The sequence below is a fragment of the Amphiprion ocellaris genome, chromosome 2 (assembly GCF_022539595.1).
Source record: "Amphiprion ocellaris isolate individual 3 ecotype Okinawa chromosome 2, ASM2253959v1, whole genome shotgun sequence".
Lineage (NCBI taxonomy): Eukaryota > Metazoa > Chordata > Actinopteri > Pomacentridae > Amphiprion > Amphiprion ocellaris.
Window position 1 is genome coordinate 9,813,849 of NC_072767.1, and position 18,182 is coordinate 9,832,030.

An 18,182-nucleotide genomic window follows, 5' to 3' on the forward strand; every position below is an offset into this window, starting at 1 on the left:
ATAGTGGAGGTGAGGTGGAGAACAGGTGAATGGTGTGACCTGATTGCTGCAGCTGAAACTCATTGTAGCAATCAGCAAACCAGAGGCAGGCAGGTGAAGCAGGTGAAGCAGGAGGGTGAGAGACAGGGAGAGAGAGAGAGACATGAAGGAGAGGTGACAGACAGAGGGAGCCAAAGAGAGACAGGTCAACACAGAAACAAATCAGGACTCAAGGGAGAAAGGAGGAAAAAGGGAAAGAAGGGCAGGGGCTAGAGCAGGATCCTAACAATTAGTTTGGTGATGAGGCTTTTGCTTCATTTTATTTTTTCTTTATCCTTCAAAAATGGCACTTACCTGTGTGATCTCCTGTGTGATGTGCTCAGCCAGACTTTGGAGAAAACTTTGTGGCGACACTCTGATTCCTCTCGCTCTGGGATTGACGTGTTGCAGGGAAGTCATTGTCTTTTCATGAAAACACTTTAAATGTCAAAACCTCTCACTTCAGTCTACTCGCTGTAATCTGCGGAGCTTAGGTAGACACCGGGCGGGTTTCTGTAAAAGCTCCTTCCTTGTGTGCATAGAATAGAGGAGAATGCATAACTAGTGAATACTAAAAAGGTTAAAGTTTGATCCCCGTTTGATATTTAATGCTTTGTGCATGTTCAGCATTGTGTTAGCAAATTATGGGTCATTTCAGAATTGGAGGACATTTGGGCTTCCAAATTTTTGGAAAAATAAACTCTTTCACTATTTTCTGCTCCATATTAATTACTAATAGGCAATAAATTATCAAAGGCTTGATTAGCTCAGCTTACAATCAAGGGTACCATTTTTATTCCATGTTTTGTTTAATCATAGTAACAGGGTTGACAATCCATGCTAATGTTTGGTCCAGGGACAGGTCAGAGAAGTGCAGACACAGATCAGGCTGACAGACAGAAGTTTCAAATAAATTTATTCCTTATCAAAAAACAATACTCAACTCAAGGAAGAACAGGAAACTAAACTGGGGAAAAACTAAACCAAACTTAATACAAAAGTACGCAAAACCTAAACAAAAAGGATTGCATGGTAGAGTGAGACATTCAATCAAGGCTGACAATGTAAGGTTATGGTAAAACGGTTGCGTGAATAATAATTATTATTTAAAATATTATATTGATTAAAAAATTTTTCCCCACAATTACAAGAGACATCAATGAAAAAATAATAGCAAAAAAGAAGGAGATTTAAGTTTCATTTTAACAGTTTTTTTTTTGTTGTTTTTTTTTTTGTTTAGATTCAGTTTGGTCATTGGTGGGTGGGACAATGTGCTCCAGTTCTGGAATGACCCTTAAAATGCCTGGTAATCCATTGCAATCTGTTCATGGATTATGAAAAGAAGCAATATTATTTCATGTAATAAGTTAATAATTGAAACACGTCGGGATATTTCCGACATTTGTCCTTATAGTATTGATTTTCTGAAAAGGCGATTTCTTCATTTATTTCATTGTGTTCATATTTTTAGTTATTTAGTACTAAACACTTTGGGGATCCCAGGGCTTAAACTAGACCAGAACCCACCAGACCTGAACTCTGTCTCCAAATTACACCCTATCAGAGCCCAGCTTCATTCCCCTCAGTATCACAGGATGAACAACCCATATAAAAAGACAAATGTTGAATGATGTCCTCTTTTCTTTAACGTTTAACTTGTTTAACAGCTGTTGCATCACACAGCAGCAAAATCATTATGATCTCCAAACTGAGAGCAGCTTAGCACAATTTATGCAGATGGAACATCGAGTATGAGGGGCCATCAGGGACATTATTCAGGATTACCATTCACACACGAGATTCATACAGCCATGTTTGATGCAAACCACAATTCTCACATACTAATGTGGAGCAAGTGAAAAGAACAACCATGTAATGAAGTATTACGATGGCCTCAAGATAATCCAAAGAAAGTTTGGGAGACTGTAATTGTTTCTTTAATTGTGATTTAAGGGGCTGTCAAGAAATCCCTGGTCAATGAGAGACTGAGGTTAGCCCAGCGCTGTTGGGCCCAAGTACACAAGAACTGGATAGCCAGGAACTGGAAGAAGATTCTGTGGTCAGATAGTTCAGTTTCCAGAAGTTAGGATTAGGGTTACACTTGGAGTGCCATTTCAGAATGAGCGTCTTGGAGAGTACTGTCTAAAGCTTTTAGCCAACTCCTGTGATTTAAAAAAATCCGTCTCTGAAAAGTAAATTGCTCTGTCTCCTGTTCCCCAGGAAGCAACTGAGATGTTTCAACTGATCTGGCTCTGACCACATCTTTAAGTACAAAGAGCTAGGATTTCAAAATGTTGAAATGTAAATGTAAATACAAAGGAAAATATCTTTACTAATTTAGCATAATAACATTTATTTCCATTGTAGTGCTCAATGGAGAGACAAAAGCATACATAAAAACAAAGCATAATATGCATGAGTTAAATGTGGCACCAAATGAATTTTCATAGTCTGCTGCCACTTGATGTGATTTCACTTAATAAAGTTGTATGTATTCAGGAAGTCTCACTGAGATAAATAAAGATCTCTTTTGTCAGAGCGATATTAGAACAAAGTAAAGTCCTCCCTGCCTTTTCACAAAATTGAGTTTTCAGGGTTTTGGTTTAGTGAGATGCATCCGGGAAATGGATCTCCTTTAATAAACCTGAGTGCAGCAACTGTACCTCCTAGAGCTTGTCCATGTACTTAGATGATAATAAAATCAGACATATGCATTTATACATTTATAGTGGTGGAAAAAAAACAAAACAAAGAGCTGTGTAAAGAGACAAAATCATTAAAGGTTGCTTTGAATGCATCTGTGGCTGTGTTTGCTGCATTCACAATTTTAGAGCACAGTTTACATGACGGAGTCAATCAGTAGAGAGAAACTATAAGAATGTGGTTGTTCGAAGAATGCTTTTTCACTATGTTCACTAAAAAAATCATCCTCTCTATTTATAACTGGTATCTGATATCTGATAGGGGAAGCTGGGATGTATTTAGGGGTGGAAGACAATAGAGACAGATTTAAAACCCAGATAAAAACCATAGTAGCATGCTGTGAAAGACTGTCCAGCCCATCTGCATCAGAAAATGATCAGTGGTCCTTCCACAGTGCAGTCCTGTGCACCACATCCATAGTTAGTGCAGGTTCTAAACTCCAGGTGTCATCTACAAACCCATGAATCTGTGCCTTTGCATGGCTTTGACAAACCACAAAAATGGCATTGGAATTATTATAGTTTTACATTTTAATGCAATATCAAAAGCACTGTAGAAACATTGCATATAATAAAGTCAATACAATTTGGCAAACAACCTGACTTGGGATAAAAAGAAATGTTAACATCCAGGACAGAATGAAAAAACAACAACAAAAAAAAAACATTCCGCACTGCACACCACACTGAAAAACACAGATAAATGCTTTCCATGTATAAAGGCCACAATGTGGTGTTTTGCAGGGGGCAGGAGAAACATGTCACACAGAAATTACAATCTGGGAGGATCATTTAATGTTGCGCAATATGCGGCGACCGTGGCTTGTTTTAATGGCAGCCAAAGCTGCCTCCAGTGTGGAGATAAGATACAGGAGGGTGCTGGGATCTGCTTGAAGAACTCTGCTGCTGTAATCACTGTGGCTGTCACAACCTCTTGTCAGGAGCAGACGCATTGTCAGCATAGGAATCACCTGCTGACGGCACAAACGACTTGCCAACTGGCAGAAAGGAGAAGGAAGTAGGAAACCACAATGAAAAAAGAAACAAAAGGGATAATCAAGTTAGAATCTGAATAATGACAAATTAAAGCTTTACAGCTTCATGTCCCTAGGACACCACATCTTTGAATTTGTAATAGAATGCCTTTGGAGTGAAATGTCTTTCTTCTTTACATATTCCGTACATGCTAGATAGTGGCATCATAGTAGATGATTCCACACATGCGTGCAGTCTGATGGTGAAGATAAATACAATGACTGATGCTGTGAACTTGTAACTAATAAACCCTGAATCCCATTCCACTCAAAACTGTGTTTTACTTATACACTGATCACCTACAATGTTAAAACCGCCTCCCTAATATTGTGTAGGTCCCCTTCACACCACCAAAACAGCTGTGACTCATTGAGGCCTGGACTTCACAGCTCTTTGAAGGTATACTGTGGTTTCAAGGACCAAGATGTTAGCAGCAGATCCTTCAGTTCCTGGAAGTTGTGAGGTGGCACCTCCATGGATCAGATATGTTTTTCCAGCACATCCCACAGATGCTCAATGGGTTTGAGATCTGGGGAATTTGGCAGCCAAGGCGACAACTTCAATTCTTTGTCATGTCATGTCCTCAAACCATTCCTGAACAGTGTGCATTATGTCAGGGAGCCTTACTCTGCAATCAGGGAATACTGTTGCTATGACGGGTGAACATGGTCTCCAACAATGTTTAGGTAGGTGCAACATGTGAAAGTAACATTCAGATGAATGCAGGACCCAGTCTTTCCCAGCAGAACATTGTTTTAAGCATGACACTGTCTCTGTTGGCACACCCTCTTTCAATAATGCCAGCATGCACACACACACACAATTCATCAGACCACATCACCTTCTAGTCCAGTTCTGACACTCACCTGCCTGCAGAAGCTTTCAGCAACTGACAGGGGGTAGCATAGACACCTCAACTGGTCTGCAGCTACACAATCTCAAACATATAAAGCGGTGATGCCATGTATTCTGACCTTTTCTATCATTAACATTTTAAGCAGTTTGTGCTACACTACCCTCTACAATGAAATAGGACCACATGGGCCAGCCCTTGACCCCATTGCTGGTTCATCGGTCATCCCTCCTTGGTAGGTAGTAACCACTACACACTAGGAACACCCCAAAACACATGCCATTTTGGAGATTCTCTGACTCACTTGTCCATTTTTCCTGCTTCCCACATACAAATGTGGACAAAATTGTTGTTACCCCTCAGTTAATGAAAGAAAAACCCACAATGGTCACAGAAATAATTTGAATCTGACAAAAGTAATAATAAAAATTCTATGAAAATTAACCAATGAAAATCAGACATTGCTTTTGAGCCGTGGTTCAACAGAATTATTTTAAAAAATAAACTCATGAAACAGGCCTGGACAAAAATGATGGTACCCCTAGAAAAGACTGAAAATAATGTGAGCATAGGGACACATTCAATCAAGGTGTGCCCTCTAATTAGCATCACAGGTGTCTACAAACTTGTAATCAGTCAGTTGGCCTATTTATAGGGTTACAAGTAGTCACTGTGCTGTTTGGTGACATGGTGTGTACCACACTAAACATGGACCAGAGGAAGCCAAGGAGAGAGTTGTCTCAGGAGATTAGAAAGAAAATTATAGACAAGCATGTTAAAGGTAAAGACTATGAGACCATCTCCAAGCAGCTTGATGCTCCTGTGACTACAGTTGCACATATTATTCAGAAATTTAAGATCCATGGGACTGTAGCCAACCTCCCTGGACGTGGCCATAGGAGGAAAATTGATGACAAATGGAAGAGACGGATAATACGAATGGTAACAAAAGAGCCCAGAACAACCTCTAAAGACATTAAAGGTGAACTCCAAGGTCAATGTACATCAGTGTCAGATCGCATCATCCGTCGTCGTTTGAGCCAAAGTGGACTTCATGGGAGACGACCAAGGAGGACACCATTGTTGAAAACAAATCATAAAAAAGCCAGACTGGAATTTGCCAAACTGCCTGTTGACAAGCCACAAAGCTTCTGGGAGAATGTCCTATGGACAGACGAGACAAAACTGGAACTTTTTGGCAAGGCACATCAGCTCTATGTTCACAGATGCCAAAATGAAGCATATCAAGAAAAGAACACTGTCCCTACTGTGAAACATGGAGGAGGTTCTGTTATGTTCTGGGGCTGCTTTGCTGCATCTGGCACAGAGTGTCTTGAATCTGTGCAGGTACAATGAAATCTCATGACTATCAAGGTATTCTAGAGAGAAATGTGCTGGCCATTGTCAGAAAGCTTGGTCTCAGTTGCAGGTCATGGGCTTGCAAGAGGATAATGACCCAAAACACAACTAAAAACACCCAAGAATGGCTAAGAGGAAAACACTGGACTATTCTGAAGTGGCCTTCTATGAGCCCTGATCTAAATCCTATTGAACATCTGTGGAAGGAGCTGAAACATGCCGTCTGGAGAAGGAACCCTTCAAACCTGAGACAACAGGAGCAGTCTGCTCATGAGGAGTGGACCAAAATACCTGCTGAGAGGTGCAGAAGTCTCACTGAGTTACAGAAACCATTTGATTGCAGTGATTGCCTCAAAAGTTTGTGCAACAAAATATTAAGTTAAGGGTACCACAATTTTTGTCCAGGCCTGTTTCATGAGTTTATTTTTTAAAATAATTCAAAAGCAATGTCTGATTTCATTGGTTAATTTTCATAGAATTTTATTTATTATTACTTTTGTCAGATTTAAATTATTTCTATGACCATTGTGGGTTTTTCTTTCATTAACTGAGGGGTACCAACAATTTTGTCCACGTGTGTATCAATTTGTAATGACTGTTTACTCATTGCTAAATATATACCATCCTATAGGTGTCATTGATAAAAGGCAATGAGCATTGTTCACCTGTCAGCAGTTTTACTGGTGCAGCTAATTAGTGTATTTTACTGCACTGTTTATTGCAATAATTTACTGAGGAGGAAAGCTCCATCACATCACAAATATTTCCAAGGTTATTTGGCAAATTATCAAAATGTGTTCAGCACAGAGTAAGGACTTCATAGCAGTAAAAGTAGGAGGACAGTTCTTTTTTAATATGAACCTTCCAAAATAAACAATACAATGACTTAAAAATACAGAATCTTTTGAAAAGATTAGATTTCTTAACAAATGACATGCACTTTTTACTGCATAACAAAATCAGTCAAGTATTTTTCAGTGTAATTTTAGGAAAATGGTCTGCACTTACATGCACTTTTTAAAATCAAGTAAGTTCTATAAAGCGCTTTACAATGGGTTTCTTATTCACCTATTAACACATATCTACACACCAATGGGGGTGTGACTGCCATGCAATGTGTTCTCCAGGTATTAGGGGTTGAACCACTATCTTCATACTTGGTTGACAAGCTGCTCTAGGGGTAGGGTTCGGGTCAGGGGGTCTACATGCATGAGTTGAGGGAACCTTTAACAACTACTCAGTTAACAACTTTATATTGTACATGTAGCAAAATATAACAAGAAAAGCACCAGGGCCATGCAGAGACCTTTGGAGGGGCAGGTGCTCAAAGTTAAAAGGAGGCACATGGAGCATGAATATGAAACACCATATAAAAACATACCTTACAACATAACTGACTGAATTGTAGGAACCCATGGTCAGGAAGAAAGTCACATGGAAGCAGTGGTGCAATGGTTAAGTCTCTGGACTACTGATCAGAAGATCAGTGGTTCAAACCCTGATGTGGTCACCATTGGACTCTTCAAACTATTATTATTTTGCAGTTGAATTTAGATCACCATTAGACACTGGACTGTTTAACTGTGGCTACTCTTCCTGGAGTCCTTGATTTTAAATTTCATACCTTTTTAAGACATATACTGTGTAGTCATGGATTTGCTCCATGGTGCTGATTCATAATCTGCCCTTTATTATCCGTAGTGCTAATAATAAAGTTAAAAAAAAAAACAAAAAACTAAATGATACAGAAATCATGTATTTAAATGTATTTGTGCTTTTATTCAGTTTGACTATCCACTTTACGCAATACAGCAAGGTTATAAAAGTTATATATTTTATATTTATGCATATTATATTTAATTTGTCTATATATACAAATGTTATAAACAAGTACTGATATCTTTAAATGAGAGGCTGAGAAAATCACAATTGAAATTCTTCTAATTATTATTGTTATCGTATTTATACTGCAATTGTCCAAAATTATGTGAATATGCATGTAGGCTACATAGTTTCAGTGAAATAACATAACCTCTGCCTCATTGCCTCTAGAAACAGGAAACACTGCAACTCAGTGACAGTAAAATAATACATCTCTCTGATGCACTTTGCCCTTGACAAAAGAAACATACAGAAACAAAAAGAAGCCTGGCAGACTTTATCCTCTCAGCAGCTGTGTGGTTAACTAGCGGCTAGAACTGATGAGAGGTGTGTTAGAGTCAGACACACACACAGGATGCTCACTTCACTTCGTCAGTCATCTAGAATACACTGCTGCAAAACCTCCTCACCATCAGGACCATCAGTTGTTGAAGTCCTCCCTCGAGTCTCTGGTTTCTGGACTAGCAGCGCTAAAGCTGAGCTACAGGGAACATCTGGACATGTCAGAGCAGTGAGGGACGTCTATGTGGATCATCTGACCGACCGAGGGTCGATCTGAATTATTATTTTTATATTTGTTTTATTTATTATTTTGGGCCTCCAATACTTTTACACACACACACGCACACTTACAAATAAAAAAAAAGAATATTTAAAAAAAAAATTAAAAATTTTGACAAAAGGGCACTTTGGGCATCAACGACAAAAGGGGCAGATGCTTCAGCCCCCTCCGCCCCCTCTGCATGTGCCTGAAAAGCACTCAGAGAGTGCAGTACTCCGCCAAGACTTCATTCCTCAATCTGTGTATTCAGAAATCCCGGCAACATAGAATATGGCCATTTAATATAGATCGACCCACAAACTAACAAAATAAATGAAAAATTACCTTGCATGAGCACAGGCATGCGTATGTTATGTACCGATACAGAATTGCGTGACCGAAATATGTAGCGGGTCGAGTGAATTTATGCAGGAAACTGACACAGCGTTCACTTGTTGTCATGGTTACGGTGACGCCATGCCGGCCGCTATATCTCGCAATGGGAAATGCTTAACACATCTGTGGATCCAGACTATAAGCTGCATCACAGCCAAAATTTAATGAGGTGGTCGTTGTGTCATTTCTGACCTTCCCTGAAAATTTCATCCAAATCCGATAGTCCGAGTTATGTTGCACACGGAAAGACAGATTCTCAGATTCACAGACAAACGTACGCCGATCGTCACGCAACTCCGCCGCGTTCCTTGGCGGAGTTATTAACACAAAAACAGCAGTTAGATAATAAAATAATCATCTAGCATAAATGCATAAACCCACACACCTGTATATCTAGTCTCCATTCCAGGTTGTGATAGGCAGGCAGACTGGAAGGCAGATGACTCAGGATACTGCGGATCTGATTGTGGTGCTGCAGGTAGAGCTGTGACAAAAGAATGCAGGAAATTGCCAGCATACTGATAAATACAAAGTACTCACTGCTCAGATCATTTCCTCATGTAAATAAAACATTGTAATACATAAATGAAAAAGTCACCTGTAAGAGGATCTGGTTAAGCTCTTCATCAAACCCCAACACCAAGACTGAGTCCAAGAAATCCACTTCAGAGAGCTAAACACACACACGCATGCACGCGTGTACACACACACACCTTCAATTTCTGATTTTGACACTCATCATGAATACTAAAACACCAAAAACAGGTGGAATATCTGGCTCACCTGTTTTTGGTGTTTTAGTATCCATGATGACACAACAAAGAAAACAGGAAAAAAGGTACACAAAATGTTACAGACAGATGTAATGATTATATTTATTATATTCTGGTCCCAGGTAAATGTTCATTTAGGTTCAATGATCAGATGTACAGGGACTAAATGCAACAAAGCAGCTATTAATGTTGTTTCATCTGCTCTCCTGCAATGCCAGGGCACAAAGTCAGCTGTGAAAGTAAATACTGAAGAAACAACCTCTGTGTACATCTGTGCATCTATTTTGAATTCAAGGATACGGTACTTCACCAATTCAGCTTTATCAGTGCTGACTTATAAGCCTTCTTCTTGCTACATATTTCACATCATGATACATGTAAATAAATAAAGTATTTCATGTAGACAATGAAAACGGTACTAATCTGTGTAATGGAAATTAGAATCTCAGCCATTTTGCAGAGACAAGCATCGGATACTGTGTTACTCACCATGTGTTTGGAGCTCTCTAACATCAGAAACATCAGGCCTTCCACTCCATGCTGTACTATTTCGACTGGAACACACAGTTTTTCTGCAAGCAGTAATGCATTATGAACTGACTTTGAAGTTCTGACAGGTGGTACATAACAAAAATGATATATCCATTTCTACATAACAATAGTAATAATGCAATTAAACCACCCTTAACAAAATGTGACACACATGAATAAAACTGTTACACCAAGATTGTTCCACCTACAGAGCAGGGGCAAACCATTTCAAAGTCATTATGCTTTCTCTTTTTTTGGATACTAATGATGTATTAATGAGCTACACCGAGTCTGACACTTGTCTCACCCTTTTACCTCAAACTACTACTACTACTACAACTATACTACTCACAAAAAGTTAGGGATATTCGGCTTTCGGGTGAAATTTCAGGATGAACCTAAAATGCACTATAACCGTTACAGGTGAACTTTTCAATGGCCATGTCCAGCAGTTCAATGTTTCAGTACTTTCTGCACAACTTGCTGTTCTCTAACAAGGAGCTTAATGGCAAAATCCACAACAGTTTTTTGATCCATGAATCAACCAATAAATGTCCTGGTTCAATTAGAATAGGTGTTTAAACAGTCCTCCTCATCATGCTGTTCACATTTTGACATCATGAGACCAAGACAACACCTGACAATTGATCAACAGTACCTCGCCATTGCGAGGATTCAAACAGGATGTTCTCAGATGCAAGTGGCCACTGAGCTTAGAGTGTCACAGAGTGTTAGCAGCAGGTTGCAACAGAGACACAAAGAGACTGGAAGAGTCAAAGGAAGGCATAGAAGTGGACACACTTTGGCCACATCCCACACTGATGACCACTTCATTGTGAACAGTGCCCTGCAGAACCGGATGATGAATGCCACACAACTCCAGGCACATATAAGGGAGGTAAGAGGCACCTAAGTGTCATGTCAGACCATTTGAAACCATTTACATCAGCGTCATCTGCTTACTAGACAACCTGCAAGGGTACCTAAACACACCACTAGGCACAAGCGCCATCGTCTTGCATGGGCTAGGGAGCATTTACGCTGGACGAGGGACCAGTGGGGGTCTGTGCCATTCTCTTATGAAAGTCAATTCACGCTGAGCAGAAATGATGGCCGCCAACAATGTTGGAGATGTCAAGGAGAGCGCTATGTATCAGCCACTGTTGTCACCAGACGAGCCTTTATGGTGTTACAGTGTGGGCAGGTATGTCTAGCAAATACAGAACTGCCCTACACTTTGTGAATGGTACAGTGACAACCCCATTCTACCTGAATAACATCATTAATCCAGTCATTGTGCCCCTGCATGAACAACACTGGCCTGATTTCATCTTCATGGACAACAATACTCCAGCTCATCGAGGTCCCATCATTAGGGAACAGTTGCTGGAGACTGGGGTACCTCAAATGGAGTGGCCTGCACTTTCTTCAGACCTGAATCCCATAAAAAACCTATGAGATCATCTGAGTCGCTGTGTAGAGGCTCATAACTCTGTAACCCCAGAACTCAATGACCTGAGCGCCGCTCTTCAAGAAGAGTGGGACGCCTTGCCTCAGTAGACAATAAGCCAACTTGTAAACAGCATGAGACAACGTTGTCAAGCTGTAATTGATCCTCAAGGGCACATGACAAGTTACTGAGACATTGACATTTTTATTGTGGTAAAACCACCACTGTTGTTGGCTTTTGTTTCAACAAACTGTTTGAGATGAGGAAATCACCATTGCATGCTTCTGCTGAAATGCCCTACTTTCATGATATAATACCACTGTAGCGTGAACTTTTTACATTTTCCATAAATTTTATACAAAAGCCAAATATCCCTAACTTTTTGTCAGTAGTGTAATAATAATATCTGAAATGAATGCTATGATTGTACTGATCAGTTATACATAATATATAGTTCACCAGACTTATAAAATAACAAAAAATATATTTATGCAACTTTTTGTGCTTGATATAAATATTTAAAACATAACATTAACATTAGATAACAGTGGTTCAGTAAAGCACTTTTGATGCTGCTGCTAAAAATAATACAGTCTACAGCATCCCAACAATATGCCCTAGCTACGCAGATGTTTTAATGTATGGTTTTAAATTGTCTCCTTTTAGACGGATGCTGATTCAACTTTCTGGTAATTTCAGAGGCTATATTGAGCCATACTGTAGGTTGTTTCAACTAAATACATATTCCTGAAAAAATATAAACTGAAAATGCTACAGCACTACAAGCTTTCAAAATGCTGTATAAACATACAAAATGATAGATAGATAGATAGATAGATAGATAGATAGATAGATAGATAGATAGATAGATAGATAGATAGATAGATAGATAGATAGATAGATAGATAGATAGATAGATAGATAGATAGATAGATAGATAGATAGATGAGTCTTACTGGCTGCTCCCTCATATATCTTAGGGCTAGTTCCTCTCCGTAGGAACTCCATTGTTATGCGACCAAATTCTCCAACCACTAAGGACAAAAAAAGACAATATGCATACAGTATGTCAGTGCCATCATACAAATTTTATGTTTAGCTGATCAACAACATACAGACAAAACTAATGCCACTATGTTCCTGAACTATTCTCAAAAATTTACGATTAAATATTTTCACAACGCACAAACATCTTTTCTCCCTCCCCAATGTAACCAAGAGATGGTTAGCTGTCTTTATTAAGAGGGAATGATATAGTTAGGGTCCGAGCACCGAATGGTGTGAAGACCGTATTGGAACGCTAAGGTTTATTATTATTTTCCTGACGGAACAAGTGAGTTTTTGAGGGCCTAAACATGCTCCAATTCCCGTGAAAATTTCCAGATGCAGCAGAACTGGCGAAAAATTTGATATTTTATAGGAATTGTGGAGGTGTGAGGCTCCATAGCACCCCCTACACTTTCCCACGAGCAACACATTTCACCTACAGCTACAAAATTTGGTACACACATGCAGTCAGTGACAGCCATATTCTAAGCCCAACAAAAAGTGTGCTATTTTGTATTGACTTTCAGATTTTGGACATTTTTGATTATTTTCTAGAGTGAACTCCTCCTAGGGTGTAACTCAAATTCACCTCAAATTCGGCCAATATATACTGCAGGCCTTAGTGATCAAAAGTTATCAAAATGTTCCTCAAAAGTCTAAGGGCGTGGCCGTGGTGGGCTCTGGAATTTTGATCCTTCGCCATGAAACATCAAGTGCTGTGTAAATGCCCTGAACATGCTCCAATCTGCCTCATAATTTACATGTATGATCAGGGTCTTGCCCTGATCACATCCATGTTAAAATTCATTCAGAGTCATAGCGCCACCTGCTGGCAAAAGGAAATGACATATTTTACACTGTGATGTACTATTCTTAGCCTGTTTGCCAAATTTGCCTCAAATGTGGTGACATAAGCCTAAACACGTTGATGATGATCCCCGTAGAAAATGGTGACTTGTCATCAAAATGCACATCTGTGGTGTCATGGCGAATTTTGATGTTTCGCCGTGACTACTGAAGTGTTTATGTCTCAGCTAATCCTGATCCAGTCTGCCCCAAACTTCGTGCTGGATACCAGGCCCAGTCTGACGACATCCACGCTCAAAAATTTAGTCACAGTCATAGCGCCACCTATTGGCAGAAGGAAGTTTAGGCATTATGTTGTTGTATGTAAGCTGCGGAGCAACTAAATTTCCCTTGGGATTAAAAAAGTATCTATCTATTACATTTGTATGTACCATTGCCACAAACTTAGTCGTATAATTCTTGAAACTGGTCTGCTGAGTCTTCACCCCTTGACAATGCTACAGTGTGAAGATTCTGACATTTTATACAACGCTGTTGCCGTGGTAACACATCGTTGATGTGACAAACATTTTTTGACAGATTAGGAATACTCAAAGCTCACCAAAATTACCACACACATTACCATTGGCTAAAGGAAGGACACTTTATGCATCTCAGCACTGTATGTGCTATAGAGCCCCCTACAGTATTTTCTAACAAATAGCCACTGTTCCCTCTAAACTGCGCGTGTGCGCAATTGCGCACTGCTGACACAGTCTCCGCGCACAGAAAATCTGCGCTGCACACACAAAAAAAATCCAACCTAAATTGAAAATAAAAGAAACATAATTCATTCTCTGCTATTTTTCATTGTGAGTCAGTGAGAGACCAGTGACTGGCTGCTCCAGCCAATGATGCGTTTCACATACGTATTTATGCAGCTAATCAACGTCATTGACAGGCGTCCGTATTTGCAGCCACCGTTGTTCTAGCTGGCAGAGCGGTGTGGCCATAGACTTTATATACAGTCTATGAGTGTGGCCGATGTGGAGTGAAGACACGCTAATGATGCTAAGTGCTGCTTATGTTGACCCTTTATAATAATGGCAAAACGAACGGGCTGTGGTACATCCCATCACCAAGCCAAAGTAAAAAAGAAATGCGATTCTTTTAAGATGGAATGGCTGTTGGAGTTAGGGTTGCCACCCGTCCCTTAAAATATGGAATCGTCCTTTATTTGACAATTGTTGCGTCCCGTATTGAGTCAATACGGGACGCAAACTGATCCGTATTTTCATAAATGTCCCATACACGTCTGTCACACACTCATCAAAACTGTATAATGAACAAAATAAAACACAGGAAATATTAAGGGCAGTTGATTTCATCTTCGTAGGACCTATGTAACGAGGACCCGATGCGAGGTCCAGCCAGTGTTGCCAACTTGGCGACTTTCTCGCTAAATCTGGCGACTTTCCAAAGCCTCCTGGCGACTTTTTTTTTTTTTTGTCAAAAGCGACTAGCAACAAATCTAGCGACTTTTTTTGTTTTCTGCCACAAAAACTGGTTTGAACTGTATAGTGTATTTCCTAATTCATAACAACTATACTAGGGTGAATTTTTGTATAAACTTGTTTATATTGTATTAAAACATAACATTATCCACAGTTTGGGCATGGCTGCTTTGAGTGACAGTTCGGTACCATCACAGGACAGTCCAAGGCCCAGAAACGCTTGAATGGTCTGCCTTAGCTTCACTTGTGCTTCACCTTTTTGTTCACTCTTGGATGAGCCACGTGTTAGGAGGAGTCAGTTACACACGTCTACAAAATTGTTGGTACCCCTCAGTTAATGAAAGAAAAACCCACAACAGTCACAGAAATAATTTGAATCTGACAAAAGTAATAATAAATAAAAATTCTATGAAAATTATCCAATGAAAATCAGACATTGCTTTTGAACCGTGGTTCAACAGAATTATTTAAAAAAAAACATAAACTCATGAAACAGACCTGGACAAAAATGATGGTACCCCTAGAAAAGACTGAAAATAATGTGACCATAGGGACATGTTCAATCAAGGTGTGCCCTCTAATTAGCATCACAGGTGTCTACAAACTTGTAATCAGTCAGTCAGCCTATTTATAGTGTTACAAGTAGTCACTGTGCTGTTTGGTGACATGGTGTGTACCACACTAAACATGGACCAGAGGCAAGGCACATCAGCTCTATGTTCACAGGCACAAAAATGAAGCATATCAAGAAAAGAACACTGTCCCTACTGTGAAACATGGATAAGGCTCTGTTATGTTCTGGGGCTGCTTTGCTGCATCTGGCACAGGGGGTCTTGAATCTGTGCAGGGTACAATGAAATCTCATGACTATCAAGGTATTCTAGAGAGAAATGTGCTGCCCAGTGTCAGAAAGCTTGGTCTCAGTCGCAGGTCATGGGTCTTGCAACAGGATAATGACCCAAAACACAGCTAAAAACACCCAAGAATGGCTAAGAGGAAAACATTGGACTATTCTGAAGTGTCCTTCTATGAGCCCTGATCTAAATCCTATTGAGCATCTGTGGAAGGAGCTGAAACATGCCGTCTGGAGAAGGAACCCTTCAAACCTGAGACAACTGGAGCAGTCTGCTCATGAGGAGTGGACCAGAATACCTGCTGAGAGGTGCAGAAGTCTCATTGACAGTTACAGAAATCATTTGATTGCAGTGATTGCCTCAAAAGGTTGTGCAACAAAATATTAAGTTAAGGGTACCACAATTTTTGTCCAGGCCTGTTTCACGAATTTATTTTTTTAAATAATTCTGTTAAACCACGGTTCAAAAGCAATGTCTGATTTTCATTGGTTAATTTTCTTAGAATTGTTATTTATTATTACTTTTGTCAGATTCAAATTATTTCTGTGACCATTGTGGGTTTTTCTTTCATTAACTGAGGGGTACCAACAATTTTGTACATGTGCGTATATGTAACATAATCTGCTGCAGAGCAGGTTAGGAGTTCAGTGTAAGCTACCATGGTTGATGTACCCAGTAAGAACTAAACCACCATGGTAGCACTGAAAGCATGGAGTCTAACCTTAAGTGATCTCATTAATCCCAAATTTTGCTTTGTGGTGCAGCGATTAGGTCTGAAAAATGAAATCGATGCAGAAATGACTGAAGCCTGCATTCTTTCTAACAGCTAGAAGGCAGCCACTCTTTTGGTTGCAGAAGTCAAATGAGATTGCATGGAAATCTGAGGAAAATGACTATTTTGTTCTGATCCGTCCCTCACGCATTCACTTTCAAAAGATCAACTTGGCAACCACCAAATTCCAGGCTTGAGATTCCAAAATGGTACTCCACAAACCAATGAATGATGTCACAGTGGCTATGTGCATCTTTTATACACAGTCAATGGTGCCAACACCCTGAGCTTTGAGATCGCTGTGCAGTAAACCTTTGGATGATGCCATCTTCATATACAGTCTAAGTACATCGCAGCTTCAAGGTGGACATACTCAATTGGTGGTGTTGACTGCTTTGATGCTTTGCTCATAATGTGTTTTTCAGGACCATATGGACATTCTAACTAGTCAAAAAATGTACTTTCATCAGACTGCATCTATAAATACAGCTGTTTTGTTTAGTGAGTAGGTGCTGCATCTTTACTAAATTTAAATCACTTCAATTCTGAGGACACTGAGGACAATGCAGCTCTTTTTACTCCACTTTATTTTACCAGTGATTTTGTAGATGATCTTCAAAAAGGAGTATTCATATCAAAGATCTGTGTAGTACACTGTGCAATCTGGTGCTGTAAGTCTATTTGAGGTGGTTTTTGACTGTATTGCCACTTTTATTTACTTATTTAACATACCTTACTTATTTTTCCACTAATGTATATTCGAAAGAACTTAACATTGTTAGTGAATGGAATACAACACGTATGTAACTAGAAAATTGTTCCTCTGATATTTCTCTGCTTAAAACATGTACGCATGTAGATAATATGAGTGATCAGAGCAGTATTACTGTACTACCAGCACTGCGTGGGGTTCTTTATCTGGCTTGGCAATACGGTCTGATTCTTAGAGTTCGGCTAAAGGAAGCTACAGATCAGCTGACAGTCAGCAGTTATCAGCAGAGCAAAGTCAGCTGATCCTCCGCTCTACAGCTCAGAGTATGTACTGACCTTTAGTGTCTACCTTCGGTAAGAAGGCCAAGTGTTCTTTATGTTCTTCAGATAGAACCAGCAGCATCTTGAACAGCAGAACTCCCTCTTAGGAGCACACAGACGTCAACCCGGAAAACCAGCGGAGTTCTTCTTTTCTGGTGTCTCTCTGCAGCCATTGTTTTCGCCGCATTACTGCCCTCCTCTGGACCCAAAGTTCAGTCCATGTCGGATTATTTACTTTCTATCCTACACACATCTTTAATGAGCACTTTGAGATTTTGCTTCAATGAAAAGTGCATTACAAATAAAATTTATTATTATTATTATTATTATTATTATTATTATTATTATTATTATTATTATTATTATTATTATTATTATTATTATTATTATTATTATTATTATTATTATTATTATTATTATTATTATTATGTGGCTTTAGGAGTTTTTGTTTGTTTGTTTAGTTTTTTTGTTTCTGTGACTGAAAGTATAACTATGTAGAAGACATCATTCACTCACAGTTATATTCTGCTCATCAGGGTCCAATGTGACAATTTAGTGAGAAAAATATTAGCCTATTAATGATAGAGCGTGATACAATGTTGTCTAATAACACATACAAAACAACATGCTACATGTTT

The 18,182-nt window shown here is 39.3% G+C and overlaps 1 protein-coding gene across 2 annotated transcripts; it reads right to left on the reverse strand.

Annotated features, from left to right (window-relative positions):
- Positions 1-917: 917 nt before the first annotated feature.
- On the reverse strand, positions 918-17,713 carry commd2 (COMM domain containing 2). 2 transcript variants are annotated; one of them, XM_023261861.3, is made up of 6 exons: positions 17,560-17,713; positions 12,496-12,573; positions 10,048-10,130; positions 9,384-9,458; positions 9,171-9,269; positions 918-3,718 (listed from the first exon to the last, which is right to left on the reverse strand). In XM_023261861.3, exons 1-6 carry the CDS (start codon positions 17,624-17,626, stop codon positions 3,509-3,511), a joined length of 612 nt encoding a protein of 203 aa, XP_023117629.1. In that variant the 5' UTR covers positions 17,627-17,713; the 3' UTR covers positions 918-3,508. The 2 variants fall into 2 exon arrangements, with proteins under 2 accessions (XP_023117629.1, XP_035800140.1); XM_035944247.2 differs by lacking the exon at positions 12,496-12,573 and having other exon boundaries at positions 17,560-17,673.
- Between the last annotated feature and the right edge of the window lie 469 nt (positions 17,714-18,182).

What these genes read in the sequence shown, in the direction of transcription:
- commd2 (XM_023261861.3), bottom strand. Translation starts at nt 17,626, where the DNA reads ATGCTGCTGGTTCTATCTGAAGAACATAAAGAACACTTGGCCTTCTTA. An exon ending in ACCGAAGGTAGACACTAAAG is followed by an intron (nt 12,574 to 17,559) that starts GTCAGTACATAC and finishes TTTTGTCCTTAG; the next exon opens with TGGTTGGAGAATTTGGTCGC. An exon ending in TTAACCAGATCCTCTTACAG is followed by an intron (nt 9,270 to 9,383) that starts GTGACTTTTTCA and finishes CTTTTGTCACAG; the next exon opens with CTCTACCTGCAGCACCACAA.